The sequence below is a fragment of the Piliocolobus tephrosceles genome, chromosome 14 (genome assembly GCF_002776525.5).
Source record: "Piliocolobus tephrosceles isolate RC106 chromosome 14, ASM277652v3, whole genome shotgun sequence".
Taxonomy (NCBI): domain Eukaryota; kingdom Metazoa; phylum Chordata; class Mammalia; order Primates; family Cercopithecidae; genus Piliocolobus; species Piliocolobus tephrosceles.
Window position 1 is genome coordinate 44690962 of NC_045447.1, and position 15298 is coordinate 44706259.

The window sequence follows — 15298 nt, forward strand, 5'->3', positions numbered from 1 at the left end:
CAAAACAACGGGGCTTCTATACCATATTAAGAAATGTGGATTTTTTTTTCTCCTCAAAACAGGCAGGGTGCCCGCACGCCTGTAATCCCAGCTACTCAGGAGGCCGAGTAGGGAGGATCACTTGAGCCCATAAACTCAAGACCAGCCTGGGCAATCTAGCAAGCTCCCGTCTCAAAAAAGGTGGGGGGGGGACAGGGATTAGGGAGGGGTTTGGAGGATTTTAGATAATATTCGCATTAACTTTTAAAAAGATATTTGACAACAATGTCATGGGACAGTCGAATGAATGAATGAAGGAAGGAACCAGAAGTAAAACTACAAAACACTTAGACTGGAGAATGCATAAGGAGCGGCCAGAGGCCAGCCCAGACCGACCCGAGGAGGAACCTCATTGGTAGAAGCAGCCTCTCCAGGATTAGGTGGATGTGAGACGCGAAGGGCAGGGGAAACCCAGTGGTCCAGCATAGGCTACTGGTGGATGAGGGGTCTTCCACGGAGTTAGAGGAACACTGCGAGGTCAGGCCAGGGTTGCTCTCCGTGTGGCTAGCAGGCAGCTAAACAGATCTGAATGCATTTCCACGCCTCCTCCTCCCTACCGCCCCGGCCCGCGGCCTCGGGTTCCCACGGTCCCCAGTCCACTGCAAAATCCAGGCTTCCCGCCCCTCTACGACTGGAGGGTAGGGGCGAGGCTAGCAGCTCCCTCCCGGCTTCCTCCGCTGGTTCTCTCCTCCCCTTCCCCCTCCTCTGGGCGGCTCTCCACTTCCTCTCTCCCCACCCCACCCCAGGGAAAAACGAAAACAAACACCCTTGGGCCCCGCACCTCCGACTCCCGGACCCCACGACCCGGCTCCGGAACTGCTTTGGCGGCCTGGGTCGGAGAAGGCGCCTCGCCCTGGACCCACTACGCCCCGCAGCTCAGTGACTCTTCGCCTCGCCATCCGCATTCCCCGCCCCAGCCCGACTCCGCCTCCCAATGGGGAAACATCCCAAAAAAGGGCAGAAAAGAAATTTCAGCATAAAGTTGGCCCACTGGGAAAGAGGGGAGCGTCCGCGGGGAGCGGGGGAAGAGAGGGAGGGCGCGCGGAGGGGAGTGGGGCCAGGCGAGCCGGGGGCGGGGAGCGGAGGGGTTCGGGACGCGTCCGGGTGGGAGCGGGGGCGGGGAACGCGCGGTGACCAGCCCGGCCACAACCGCGTGGAAAATATGCGGGGCACGTGGGGGGCTGGGCGGGGAGCTGGGTCCTGAGTCGCCGGGCGCTCGCAGGGCGGGCCTGGCTCCAGGGACGGGGGCTGGGAGAGGAGGCGAGGGGATGAGAGGTCAGGCCGGTTCTGGGGGCAGCAAGCCCGGCCACACTCCGCGCCGCGACCGGGGCTCTGGGCTCGCCTCCTGCCTCAGTTTCCCCAAGCCCCCGATGAGACTCCGCTACTACCACCACGTCGATAACGCAAACTTAGGGGGACTCTGGGTAAACTGAGGCACTCAAATTGCCGAGGAGCTCCGCCTCCCAAGAGACATTTAATCCGGGGGGATTTGCAGGAAACTTCTAAATTAAGGGTAGCGGCTGCTGCAGCTGAGGGGGGGCACGCCGGTCGCTGCGCCCGGGCAGCTGCCGTGAGCTCACGCCCCGAAATAGCCCCAGGGGCCCCAGCCGCAGCTGCCACTGGGTCCGGCTGTCACTCAGAGGAAGCACGGAGCCCCCAGCCACAGGGTCCCCTCCCCTCCGCAGCGCCGGAGTTTTTCCAACCGACAGTCTGCTACTTTTTCCTTCGACGGCTGGCGGGGAAGAGGGGAATGGGGGCGGGACCCCAAGGGAGGCGGTCCCCAGTGGGTGGGCGAAGGGGGCGGGCGCGCCCCCCGGCCAGGCCGTGCTTCTGCCCCTACAAGGTTTGGGCCGAGGTGGGGGAGGGTCCTGGTTGCCGGCCCCGCCCGGTCCCTCCCCGGCTTTTAGGCGCCCGCGCGGCCGGGACGTCCCAGCCTCGCTTGGTCCTCCTCGCCTGCCACCCGTGCACCCAGTTCGCTCAGCCAGCCCAGTCCGTCCGGTCCTCACCGCCTGCCGGCCTGCCCACCCCCCACCGCAGCCATGGACGCCATCAAGAAGAAGATGCAGATGCTGAAGCTGGACAAGGAGAACGCCATCGACCGCGCCGAGCAGGCCGAAGCTGACAAGAAGCAAGCTGAGGACCGCTGCAAGCAGGTTAGGGCCGGGCCCAATGCAGCCTGCTCTCCCCGCCGCCGAGGGCAGGGGTGGGCCGCTGCCATGGGTCCCCCAGCCCCGGGCCTGCCCGCCAGGGCTCTCTCCCATCAGTGTGCGGGCTGGGCCTTCACAGTACCCTCAGGGCCTTCGCCAGAGCCGCTTATCTCCCCCACCCATAGCCTAGGGAAGCCCCAGGACCCTGATTTCCACTCCTGCCCTTGCAGAGCGTGGTTGGTCCTGCTCCTTGGAGCTTGAAGTTTTTTCTCTGTACCCCCAACAAGTCCCACCAGCACCCTTGACTGGACTGCCCCTCTTCTGTTATTCTGCTTCCATCTCAGTAGCCTCCAAATCTTAGTAGCGCCCCTACACACACCGCGTCTTCATTCTGGGCCTGGGCCCCCTCCCAGCCTGGCTGACCAAGTCCCCTCTGTCCCAGCTGGAGGAGGAGCAGCAGGCCCTCCAGAAGAAGCTGAAGGGGACAGAGGATGAGGTGGAAAAGTATTCTGAATCCGTGAAGGAGGCCCAGGAGAAACTGGAGCAGGCCGAGAAGAAGGCCACTGATGTGAGTGTGGACTTGGGGGACAATGGGAGGAGTTAGGGCACAAGGGAGGGGCCCCCCCAGGTATGCGAATAAGGGGATTAGGGGCACCATATCCCCTTATGTCCCCAGCACCAGGAAAGAAATGGTTTCATCTCAGTAACCAGGGTTAGGGTAACCTTACACAACTAATTCAAGACAGTGGATAAATCAAAACCACCTACCACTCCCCGCAGAGGACTTAGCCCTGTAATTCTGTTTGGTTCCAGCTTTTAGAATGTACAGTGATCAAGCAGTGAGTCATTGTGGGGGTGGAAGGTTGTGGGGGTGGAAGGTATAAGAATTTACCATCTACCTCAATTAATCCTCTAGCTGAAATTGGAGAGGAGACTGCAGCCATTTGGGGGTGGGGGGATGTGGGTGTGAGGTACTAGCAGGCAGGAGGAGGGAGAGGGATCCAGAGATGAGGCCTCACTTGAGTTGCAACCCTAAGGGGCCATTAGAAATTCCCTGGCCTTGACCTCTGGCTTCAGCAGCCCTGCTGTGCCCTGGGGCCCCGGCGGCTCAGGTTCTAACGGCTCCTCATTTACCCTCATTAAGCTGTCAGCCTGGAGACCACGCCAGGCCACAGGGCAGAGGGATAGGGCCACAGATGCCAAAGCAGCTACCTGGACAGGTTATTTACCCTGAGATTTCTCTGCCCACCCACAACCCCAACCAGACTTCACTTCCTGCCATTCCCAACCCCCTCCTTAAGGTAGGAGAATGGCCATATGGCTTTGGACATGGTAGCTTCCCCATTCTCTGCCTCAGTTTCCCCATCTTCCTTCCACCCAGGATTGTTTTAAGATGAACCTATGGTTGGATTAACATAAAGCATGGTCTGAACATCAGAGATGACATTGCTGTTTGTGTCAACTGCTCATGTTCCCAGCCCCCCAGAGTTGGGCTTCTGTAACCTCCAGCCTCCAGTTTTGGTTCTCCACCAGTCCTGGCACTTGGGAGGGAGCTGACCTGCAGCTGCTAGCACAGACGACCCTGGGCATCTGACACTCTATAAATAACCAAGGCCCAGTGCAGCTGGAGGCAGGATTGGAAACCCAAGGAGCTGGTTGGGGCTGGAGGGGCGGGGGGGACAGGGACAGAGCTGGGGAGGCAGAGCCACGGCACCAGGAGCAGATAGGAAAGACTGCCCAAGCTTATTGGTGACCTTGAACACAGCACTCAACTTACATGGTGCCTCAGTTTCTCCCTCTTTCTTATTTCCCATTTTTCTAATGGGGACAGTAGTGCCTGTCCTGTGGCTAGAGAGCAGCCCCCATAACTGGGAAGAGCTTGAGGGGCAGGAAATGGCACATATCAGTCCCATGATGAGGACCTCAGGACTTCCCAAACTTTCCAGTCTTTTGTCGCTCCACCATCATGAAGAGTTTTTCTTTTACAGTCTCACCTCTCTCTAGGGTAGTCCTCCAATGTTCCCCACAGTGATTCTTCCCAACCCCCAGTGCTGTCCCCAGAATCCTTCCACACTGAGTCATCCGGCCCTGTGCCCATGATGGGCCCTTGTCACTCTAGGTGGCCAAGCTCCAGGTGCCTTCAGCACCTGGAAGACAAGCTACCATCTAGTCTCTATATATGGTGCTGTTTCTCCTGCCCTACAGTCCTACCAAGGACCTGCTTCCTATGCTCTGTCCAAGTGCTGCCCCCAGCCCCTCCCTCCACCTCCTTCCCCTACACAGGTCCTTTCTCCTTTCCACGCTGAAATCTCAGGGTCTCTGTGTCCTTGTTTTTGACAGAGAAAGGGGATAATCTGATATGGTTGGAATGTGGACCCTGTGCAGGCAGCGTATTCAGTGCTTTCTGCATGTTATTTTATGATTTCCCAAACTGGGTTTATCATCAAAATCACTAGGGGGCTTTAAAAAAAGAGAAGATTCCCAAGCCCCCACCCTACACATCCCAATTCAGTGAATGTAGCATGGAGTAAGAGAACCTGTTTAGTTTGATGGGCCTCACTGGGGGTCCTGTTGATTAATTGAGTATCAAAAACACTGGATTATCTCAGAACAGCCTTAAGAAGAAGGAACTGTTATTGTTAACTCCAACTTGTGAAGGAGGACACTGAGGCTTAGAGAGGCTAAAGAAGTTGCCCACAGTTACACAAGTGTTGAGTGACTGAGCTGTGGCTCAAAGACAAGTCTGACTCAGAGCCAGTGCTCTTAACATCAGGCTGCACTGCTCCTCTCATTTTCCTTTATTGGCACTCGCCTTGCTCTGCCCCTTTTCTCAGTGTTTGACCAGTTTTTATGAATTTTTTCCAAAACCTCTATGGTTTTGCCTCCTACTGCAAGCCCAAGGGCTGAGTAGACATCTCTGACACTGCCCCTGCATTGCCCCCAGCTCTCTGCTGGCCTTGGCAGGGAGCCCCTTGCTACAGCCACGGGTACCCCTTATAGGCCTGCTCTTGGGCTTCTTGCTGGGAGTCTGCCTTGCAGCTGATAACAGATGACATCACTGAGCTTGATTCTTTTTTTTTTTTTTTTTTGAGATGGGATCTTGCTATGTTGCCCAGGCTAGGCTCCTAGGGTCAAGCTGAACTCCCGCCTTAGCCTCCAGAGTAGCTGGGATGACAGGCATGCACCACCATGCCCAGCATCACTGAGCTTGATTCTGTGACGGGCTGTTCCTTAGCAGCAGTGACGTCTGGTTGGCCTGATTCTTTCCCCATCCCCTTACCTGGGCCAGGCTTTGCTGTGTAGGAATCAGAGCTGCATCAGACCTGGCCCCAGCGCTTGAAGTGCTCTCACAGGGAATAGGAGGACTCATGTGCAGGTAACCTTCGGGAAACTGCACGGTGCAGGAGAGGCCCTGCAGCAGGGGAGCGGAGCTCGTCAAGCAAGGAATGCAGGTTTTTTTTTTGTTTTGTTTTTTTGAGACGGAGTTTCGTTCTTTTTACCCAGGCTGGAGTGCAGTGGCATGACCTCAGCTCACTGCAACTCTTCCGCCTCCTGGATTCAAGTGATTCTTGTGCCTCAGCCTCCCAAGTAGCTGGGATTACAGGTGCCCACCACCATGCCTGACTAATTTTTTATTTTTAAAAGACAGGGTTTCACCATGTTGGCCAGGCGGCTCTCAAACTCCTGACCTCAGGTGATCCACCTGCCTCGGCCTCCCAGAGTGTGGGGATTACAGGCGTGAGCCACCATGCCCGGCCTGAATGCACATTTTTACTGGAGCACAGTCTGGGCAGAAGATGATTGGTTGGGAAAAAATTACATAGAATGTCTAGAAACCAGGAAGCCTCAGTTCTTTCTGAGAAGAATCTTGCTATCCTCTGGAGCCTCTCTGATCCTTATCCAAGGCTAACAAGGCTTTTTTGACACCTGACCTCTGACCCACAGGCTGAGGCAGATGTGGCCTCTCTGAACCGCCGCATTCAGCTGGTTGAGGAGGAGCTGGACCGGGCCCAGGAGCGCCTGGCTACAGCCCTGCAGAAGCTGGAGGAGGCCGAGAAGGCAGCTGATGAGAGCGAGAGGTGGTCGGGGCCTCGGAGAGGACGGTCCGGGAAGGAGGAGGGAGCCTGTCTCTGCTGGTCCTGACCCCACGCTCACCCTCTCCCTGTCTTTCAGAGGAATGAAGGTCATCGAAAACCGGGCCATGAAGGACGAGGAGAAGATGGAGCTGCAGGAGATGCAGCTGAAGGAAGCCAAGCACATCGCTGAGGATTCAGACCGCAAATATGAAGAGGTGACAGCCTTGCCCCTCTGCCTGCTCACTGCCCAGCCTGCAACATGCCCAGTCCTTCTCCACTGATCTACCCTCTCTTTCTCACTTCCCTCAGGTGGCCAGGAAGCTGGTGATCCTGGAAGGAGAGCTGGAGCGCTCAGAGGAGAGAGCTGAGGTGGCTGAGAGGTAAAGATACCCGAGGGTGGCAAGTGGGCCCATTGGCCCTGGGGCCTTCCACATGGTGGGGAGGTAGCGTCCTAGGCTTGGGGCTGTAGGGACAGGCCCTGTTCTCTGACCCCTGCCCGCTGCCCCTAGCCGAGCCAGACAGCTGGAGGAGGAACTTCGAACCATGGACCAGGCCCTCAAGTCCCTGATGGCCTCAGAGGAGGAGGTAGCAACCCCTCTGAACCTTTCTGGGCAATGGCGCCTTCTCTCAGCTCACCTTCCCTCCGTCTCAGCACCGCAGACTGCTCTTTCTCAGCTGCTGGGGATCAGGAAGGGCCTGGGGCTTCTGAGCCCTGCCTGCTGTCACTCTCACAACTTTGCTCTTCTCTTCTCTCCTCCACCCATCCCCCGCTGTGCCATCTCCACTGTCTGGCTTCGCTGTGCCCTCACACCCCGCCCCCCCCGCCACACACCCCCTGCAGTAAATGTGGGGACCTAGAGGAGGAGCTGAAAATTGTTACCAACAACTTGAAATCCCTGGAGGCCCAGGCGGACAAGGTAGAGGGGAGCAGAGGGGCAGTGAGGATGGGGTCCCACAGGGGAGGGAGGTGAGGGACCCAAGGCAGGGAGGGGCTGGGTGTTCAACAGAGGCAAGATGGCCAGGAGCCTACGGGGTACAATGGAGAAATGAAGGATCTGTGGTGGTGCTGTACTGATGGCATGTGTGTGTCCCCAAAAGTATTCCACCAAAGAAGATAAATATGAAGAGGAGATCAAACTGTTGGAGGAGAAGCTGAAGGAGGTGAGAGTCCTCTTCCAGTTCCCAGTCTCCCCTCAAGCCACCCTAGTCCTTGCCAGAGACAGCCTGTGGCAGGACACTTGAGGGTTGGGATGGGCAAGAAGCTTGACTCAGGCAGCGGTCTGTGGCAAGGCCTAATTCTTTGCCATTTCTCCCACCCTGCCTTTACCCCCAGGCTGAGACCCGAGCAGAGTTTGCTGAGAGGTCTGTGGCAAAGTTGGAGAAAACCATCGATGACCTAGAAGGTAAAAGAAGCCTTTATAAGTAGGTCCACACCTGCCGTGATTACCAGTCTGTCCCGTACCTTCTCATCCCATTTTAGTTGCTACCAGTAAACTAGGATTGGACCACCTAGGACCCTACCAACTCCCCAAGTCTGTGGGCCATGTCTACAATTCAAGTAATTGTAGCTGCCCATGGCATAACAATTCCAATGCTTCTCAAACTTCAGCATGCATGAGAATCACTGGGAGATTTTTAAAAACAGATTCCTTGGCTCTGCCCCAAAGAGATTGCTGACTTTGGGCTGGAGGATTTACATTTCTAGCTAGTTCTCTGGTACTGCCGATGCTGCTGGTCCTCATGCCACACTCTGAGTGGCACCCATATAGACAATTGCGTCCCCGAGTGTAACGCAGTAGAGTTCTAGCTCAGAGACTGGCTTATTAACTAGAGAGCTATTGGACTGAACATCTGGGTCTGCATGACAACACTCATAGAAAACACTATTTTAAGCTAGATTTGGCAAAAGCAAACATCCAGATACTTGTGAGTCTGTGGCTATTTCTATTGTGAATGGTGTTGTGGCTAAAGTTGCCTTTCCTTTTTATTCTGTGATAACCCTTTCACTTTCCCACTTCTTTCACTTCCAGCCTTCTCAGGCAAGCTGCAGTTCTACCTCCAGCTTTAGGAGGTTTGCCCTTTCTGGCTCCAGCACCCTCCCTCTCCCGGCAAAGCAAGCACTTCTGCTTGTCGAGAGCACTGTGCCCACAGCTCCCTGGGGAGACAGGAGCTTCTGTGGGTTGAGCCAATTTGGGGTACAGAGAAGGACAGAAAAGAGATGGGGTAGAGATGGGGAGAAGGAGTTCCCGACAGCTGTCCAACCTGTTCCCTGGCCTCCCTCTCTCACTCTGTCTTTGTGCACCTCTGATTCTGTTTTTCTTTCCATTGCCCTCTCTCCTTCCTTTCCTCTTTCCCTCCGCTCCCTTTCCCACACTCCCACCTGTTCCCCTCCCTGGACCCCCCAGATGAAGTCTATGCCCAGAAGATGAAGTACAAGGCCATTAGCGAGGAACTGGACAACGCACTCAATGATATCACCTCCCTCTGAGCCCCACGCCAACGTGGCCACCTCAGCCCTCTTCTCTCCTCTCCTTTCTGTTCTCTCTATGGGGAGGGGAGCAGGCAGGAGGAGCAGAAATTGCCAACATTGCACAGCCAGGCTGGGAGCAGCCTAGGGAGAGCCCCTATCATGCCCACCACCCACTCTGGCACTGGCTTCATCCTTTACCTGTCCCCTCCACCCCCCTTTGCTGCTTAATAAACTCTGAACTTGGTCTCCATGCTGTTTTCCTGCCCTCCAGAGAGCACCCCTATCGCCACCACAGAGCACTGGTTCACTCCTGACACCCTGACTCTTACTGACACCCCCAGCCCCTGCACTGAGCCCACCCACAAAACACCATGGCCCACGCTGAAACCCCTCTGCACAGACACTCCCTGGCTGTCGCTCTCTGACTCACCGCTGCATGTGGGCACGTGTAGCCCGATCAAACCATGACCCCCTCTGGTGCCAATCACTGACCACAGAGCACTTAGCTGGGGTTCCAGGATCAAACAGAGGGACTGGAAAGGAAGTAGGGTGGTAAGGTGCAGGACAGGGGCAAGAAGGTTGCAAAAGGTCTGGAACGAAGCTTGGAAAAAATGTTGGATATCAGCAACATGGGGCTTTTCACTGCAGCGGCAGGTCTGTTTTCTACCTCAAGTCTCTCTGTCTGGCCCTTCCTTTCCTGGCGCAGTCTTTGTCTTACCTTCTGTCTCCAACTTTCTTACACCTTCTAAAGAGGAGGATAAAGTAGTTTATGACTCAGGCCTCCTCACCCCACCTCCATGACCCTAAGGCCTTGAGTGGGGCATCCACGTCCGTCCTGTTGCCCTCATCCTGGTCATTCCATCCGTTTGTCCCTGCCATGGGGCCCTGAAGTCCCTGAATGCATGTGTCTTCCTGTGTCTCCTGACCCGCTCAATGTCTATATGTCACCTTCCCCTGGCCCTGCCCCCCCACGTATCCCCCTTGTGTCTCCCTCCTTCCTCACCTGCTGCTTCCCCTCACAGAGACCTTGGCTAGTGCCAAGGAGGAGAACGTCGAGATTCACCAGACCTTGGACCAGACCCTGCTGGAACTCAACAACCTGTGAGGGCCGGCCCCACCCCCAGCCAGGCTGTGGTTGCCGCCCCAACCCAATAAAACTGATGTTACCAGCTTCTCAAGGCCCTTTAAGCCTTTCTTTGGTGTTGGCAATGGAGTTTGAAGGACCCCTGAATGAGCAGGGCCTGGGTCCTTGCTCTGCATTGGGACTTCCTTTTCAGGGGAAACTGGGATGGGGGGCCTGGGCTCATTGAGGAGGGGCTGTGAACAGGCTGTGTGAAGCAGGAAGCCTGACAGAACTGGGGAACATCGTAGGCCTTGTACCCTATAGGCAGAGAAGCTGCCATCCATAGCACCGCCCTGTTCCAGCAGCCAGCTGGGCCAGACAGCACATCCTGAAGCAAAAACTGCAAGAGGTGACACATTTTCCTTGAGCAGGGTGAAAACCCAAAAGCCTGAGTGTGATGTTAAGCCTAGGGCTGCTGTCTGCCCTACCCCTCAACACATACACTGCACACACACATACACACGGCCATCCCAACAGTATCAGTCATTTCTGTCCTCTTCCTGATAGCATCTGTGGTAGGCAGAATAATTCTCCTTCTCCAAAATGTCCATGTTCTAATCCTGTGCATTGTTCTTAACCTTACATGGGAAGAAACTTGGTGATTAAGATTTTGAGATGGGGTGATTATCCTTGGTTATCTAGATAGGCCCACTATAATCCCAAGGGTTCTTAAGGAGACAAGGAGGTCAAATGTAGAGGTAGGAGTTGTGACAATGAGAGCAAGAGATTGGAGTGATGTGTGGAAGTGGCCGGGAGCCAAGGAATGCAGGTGGTTCCTAGAATCTGAAAAGGGCAAGGAAACATTCTATTTTTAGAGCATCCAGGACGAGCAAGGCCTACTGACATCTGACTGCTGACCTCCGAACTGTAAGATAATAAATGCATTACCACTAAGTTCGTGCCAATAATAATAGGAAATTCAAATACCATCCTTCTGATTTGGGGAAAAAAGGTGACGAACACATATTTTATTATAAATATTTACTTTAAAAAATTACTTGGCAGTTAAAAGGAAGTAGTGGCATAATGAGCAGGACAGGACAGTTACCAGCTCCCCCTCAGATGCCTCTGGCTGGCTTCTCACATTCTCCAAGATCCAGCCTCTAGGCTCCAGTCTCGGCTACCTCTGCTGGGTGGTAGCTCACACTCCCTTTGGTTCCCCTTCTGTGTGTACACAACAGGGAAGACTAATCAGAAAACTGGCCCGGGAGCAGCTCATTTGCATGCACTTTGCATGAAGCGACTCCACAAGGGGTTGGGGAAGGTTGTGCCTGAGGAAAGGGTCAGTGTAATACCTGTGTTGCCTTCTCATCTGCACAAGGAAGGCGACGCTGGTGACAGCAAAAAGGAGGCCAAAAACCAGGGCTAGGATGTCACCTGGAATGGAGAGCGGAGAGGGCTGCTTTGGGAAGGAAGAGGGGTCTGCAGAGTTCCTCAACACCTGCCTCAGTGCACTCCACCACCCCTGCCCCGAGTTCTCAGGCAGCCCCCAGTGCCTCAGTCTCCAGAAGAGGCCAGCCAAGGGATGAGGGTGGATACACGAGAAGGGGTAAGATAAGCACCATTTTTCCTTCCTAAAAGCCAAGTAAAAGGGCTGTTTGGGGCCAGGCACAGTGGCTCATACCTACAGTCCCAGTGTTTTGAGAGGCTTAGGTGAAAGGATTGCCTGAGCCTAGGAGTTCCAGGCTGCAGTGAGCTATGATCGTGCCACAACACCCCAGCCTGGACAAGAGTGAGACCCTATCTTTAAAAAAAGCGGGGGGAGGTTGGGGAGAGGGATGCTAGGAGATTTCTCAAGCTTCATTCTAATCAATTAGGCCCTGGGGACAATGGGGAAATCCCCACCATGATCTGCCTCTAATATTGGGATTGGGGTCTGTTCTGCAGAAAAGGAGAGGGAGCAGAGGCGGTCCTGAGCAGCCCTGAGGCTGAATGGTGCTGAGGAGTCTCCTGGCATCAGGACCAAGAGGAGGGGCACAGACTCACCAGCAGCCAGGCAGGAATTCAGCTGGACTGGAGAGAAAAAGGGAGATGTGAGAGGCGGGCTGTGACAACCAATGACAGACACTGGCACACACATGGGAGGATAAGGGACCCCCGGCTGGGGGGACACCAGACAAAGCTGTACCTGGCTCAGCAGCCCGAGGACTGCTGTCCACTCCAGCAGGGAAGGAGGCCTCAATCACTCGCCCATTCAAAGGCTGCGTTGCTCGGAAGTTCAGCTGTAGCCGAGAGTCACCAGGTCCCCACAGGGCGTCAGAGAGGGTGTGGAGCTAGGGAGGTCAGTAGACAGTGTGGGTGGGTTCACGGCATGACAGGAAACAAAGGTCCCAGGCCAGCTCACAACCAGCACCTCAGGGCTCCACCCTCCATCTCCTGTATTCCCCACCCGGCCCCTTGGTTTCTTTTACAAATCAATTCATGTATCCTAAAGATGGTAGGCAGTGGTGGGATCATAGCTCACTGCAGCCTCACTCAGGGACTCAAGCGATCTTCCCACCTCAGCCTCCTGAGTAGCTGGAACTAGGTGCGCACCACCATGCCCGGCTATTTTTGGTTTTGTTGGGGTTTTTTTGGTAGAGATGGGGTCACACTATGTTTCCCTGCCTTGTCTTGAACTCCTGGGCTCAAACCATTCTCCCACCTCAGCCTCCCAACATGCTGGGATTATAGGCGTGAGCCACAGAGCCCAGCCTTGGTTTCTTTCTTCTCCTCTTTCTTATCTTACATCCTCTTTCCGCCACACCCACTGTGTCCACACACACACCCCAGGCCCACCTGCTTAGCACTCAGCATCACTGTCTGGTTAAACACAGTCCAGATGACACCCTGGGCACAGGGCGGTGTAGTCAGAGACCCTTCATATCGGAAGTAGCGGCTGAGGTCAGAGGGCAGGAGTGCAGATACGTCCAGTCCTGGGACCTGAGTTTCTGAGCCTGTGAAGAGGATCTATGTTGGGGTCTCACCTACACTGCACTCCCTTAAAGCTTCAGGGTATAGAGATACAGTTTCACCTCCCAGAAGCCAAGGTAACTCAACTCTCTGAGACCACTTCTTCACTGAGTGCAGGCCCTTCCCATAAGACATAACTCAAAAAAAGTACTGGGCTTTGGGGCAACTGGAAGAGGCCTGAGGGAGCGAGAGAGGGAGAAAGAAAGGAAGGAGAGAAGGGAAGGCGGGAGGGAAGGGAGGAAGGAAGAGAAGGAAAGAAGAAAGACCATCTGAGTCTACACTCTTAACTCTGTGTACCATCATAAAGTGCTGGGTCACAAGTTTAAGCCCAGAGCGAATTAAAAAGAAAAAAATGAATCCCAGCACTTTGAGAGGCTGAGGCATGTGGATCACAAGGTCAGGAGTTTGAGACCAGCCTGGCCAATATGGTGAAACTCTGTCCCTACTAAAAATACAAAAAAATAAAAAATAAAATAAAAAATGATCCGAATAACTTGTAAATAAATATGAATATTGATACAAAACAGACACAAGAAATGCAAAGGCAGAGTTCTACCTAGTCTAGCAGAAACCTAAAAGTCTAGTAGAGTAAGTGATTTAAAATGGCCCAAGAGTGAAAGATGGCCTAAGAAGGGAAAGATTTCCAACAAAAGTATTTACAAAGTTAAAACATTTGATGCTTATTAAAGACAAACAGTTCTCAGAAAAAGTTTAGCTCTCCAGACTTGACCTTGACAATTCCAAACACCATTTTTTGGTCTTGTTTTTTTTTTTTTTGTTTTTTGTTTTTTATGTTTTTTTGGTCTCATTTTTTTAGACAGAGTCTTGCTCTGTCACCCAGGCTGGAGTACAGTGGCGCAATCTTGGCTCACTGCAACTTCTGCCTCCCGGGTTCATGCCATTCTTCTGCCTCAGCCTCCTGAGTAGCTGGGACTACAGGCACCCGCCACCATGCCCAACTATTTTTCTGTATTTTTAGTAGAGATGGGGTTTCACCATGTTGGCCAGTATGGTCTCGATCTCTTGACCTCGTGATCCACCCGCCTCGGCCTCCCAACGTGCTGGGGTTACAGGCGTGAGCCACCGCACCTGGCGGTTTTTGCTTGGTTTTCAATCTATAGGCAGCCGTTTGCAGGTAACTGCGTCTGTCAGCTTCATGGTTATTATCAAGATGAGCACTGGCTCATGCTTCAATCCCTCCTGCCCTGGAGAGAGCCCATCTCCAGCCTCAGACCTGAAGCTCCCAAGGGTGATTCTTTATGAACTAGGCCACAGAGATTAGTGGCCAGACCAACAAACTGACCTTCCTCAGCGATTTCTTCCAAGTGAGACAGCAACTGCTCATAGGCACTGTTTTCTTCCGGGCCCTCCTGGGGGATAACATTGTAAGACAGATGAGAGATGTATCAAGGGCCATAGCTGAAGGCCGGAACATCATGGGGGTTCCCATGATCTTCTCCCATTCCTCAGCTCTGAAAATGCTGAGGAAACGTAAAACTGTAATGGTGGTTGATTTTTGTTGTTGTTGTTGTTTTAGAGACAGGGTCTCCCTCTTAAAATCTTATGTATTAGTACTCAAACTCTATGTACTCTTGCTGTGTGAACCAACAAGCTTGGTGGACTGGTTTTCAATGACAAGCTGGAGAGGGAGGGAGAGAGGCCACTTTACGAGGATACTAGGCTCTCAGTGACCTGGGCCCTTCTAATGTTTGCAGTCTCCAGTCTCACTCACTGCTGCCTCCATACATACCCCTCACAGGAAACCATATATACACCTTTCTCTTGGTGTCACCTCTGCATTCACCTTCATGATTCTGTGTTTGGCTTTTCAGGTGAGGTCCTGATGTGCCACTTCTTTTATTTATTATTCTTTTTTATTTTGCTTATGAACCTCATGTTAAGAACGTTATAAACCTAAGAGTATGAACATATTGACATGCTATGTCAGAGGCATTTCTCTGAACTTTGTGTTGTGTGGCTGGCGTTAAAGAATCAGTGAGTGTGGCTGGGCACGGTGGCTCATGCTTGTAATCCTAGCACTTTGGGAGGCTGAGGCAGGTGGATCACTTGAGGCCAGGAGTTTGAGACCAGCCTGACCAACATGGTGAAACCCCGTCTACTAAAAAAACAAACAAAAAAAAAAAAAATTAGCTGGGCATGGTGGCACAAACCTGTAATCCCAGCTACTCAGGAGGCTGAGGCAGGAGGAAACCCAGGAGACGGAGGCTGCAGTGCCCCAAGATCACACCACTGCACTCCAGCCTGGGCGACAGAGAGAGACTCTGTCCAAAAACCAAAAATCAGTGAATGAGTAAACCTAGCAGGCATTTCACCATCCCTTCCCTTTACTGGCCTCCTCTAATCATAGTGGATGTAGCCTTGATTATTATGGGTCCAAAGAGGTCACTAAACACTGCATTTCACAAAGGGGAAATGATGGGTCATTGGAGTATTTTTTTTTTTTTTTTTTTTTTTTTTTTTTTTTTTTTTT

At 53.5% G+C, this 15298-nt stretch overlaps 2 protein-coding genes across 7 annotated transcripts in view; one reads left to right on the plus strand and one right to left on the minus strand.

Annotated features, from left to right (window-relative positions):
- Positions 1 to 754: 754 nt before the first annotated feature.
- TPM2 (tropomyosin 2) lies at positions 755 to 9910 on the plus strand. 6 transcript variants are annotated; one of them, XR_002729815.3, is made up of 9 exons: positions 755 to 2192; positions 2629 to 2754; positions 6132 to 6265; positions 6360 to 6477; positions 6572 to 6642; positions 6772 to 7179; positions 7361 to 7423; positions 7596 to 7665; positions 9755 to 9906. XR_002729815.3 is itself a non-coding variant. In XM_023203227.2 (9 exons), the coding sequence occupies exons 1-9, from the start codon at positions 2079 to 2081 to the stop codon at positions 8748 to 8750; spliced, it is 855 nt and encodes a 284-aa protein (XP_023058995.1). In that variant the 5' UTR covers positions 755 to 2078; the 3' UTR covers positions 8751 to 8982. The 6 variants fall into 6 exon arrangements, 4 of the variants coding, with proteins under 4 accessions (XP_023058995.1, XP_023058994.1, XP_023058992.1 ...); XR_002729816.3 differs by lacking the exon at positions 9755 to 9906 and adding an exon at positions 8668 to 8977; XM_023203227.2 differs by lacking the exon at positions 9755 to 9906 and adding an exon at positions 8668 to 8982 and having other exon boundaries at positions 7104 to 7179.
- Positions 9911 to 10821: 911 nt separating this feature from the next.
- CA9 (carbonic anhydrase 9) overlaps positions 10822 to 15298 on the minus strand; it is a 17453-nt gene continuing 12976 nt past the window's right edge. Inside the window, exons 2-7 of the mRNA XM_023203360.1 lie at positions 14111 to 14177; positions 12634 to 12791; positions 11984 to 12128; positions 11842 to 11868; positions 11151 to 11232; positions 10822 to 11019 (exon numbers count right to left, since the gene is read on the minus strand). Of these exons, the coding sequence (XP_023059128.1) occupies positions 10959 to 11019; positions 11151 to 11232; positions 11842 to 11868; positions 11984 to 12128; positions 12634 to 12791; positions 14111 to 14177 (540 nt within the window). The 3' untranslated portion in view covers positions 10822 to 10958. The remainder of the gene's footprint in view (positions 11020 to 11150; positions 11233 to 11841; positions 11869 to 11983; positions 12129 to 12633; positions 12792 to 14110; positions 14178 to 15298) is intronic.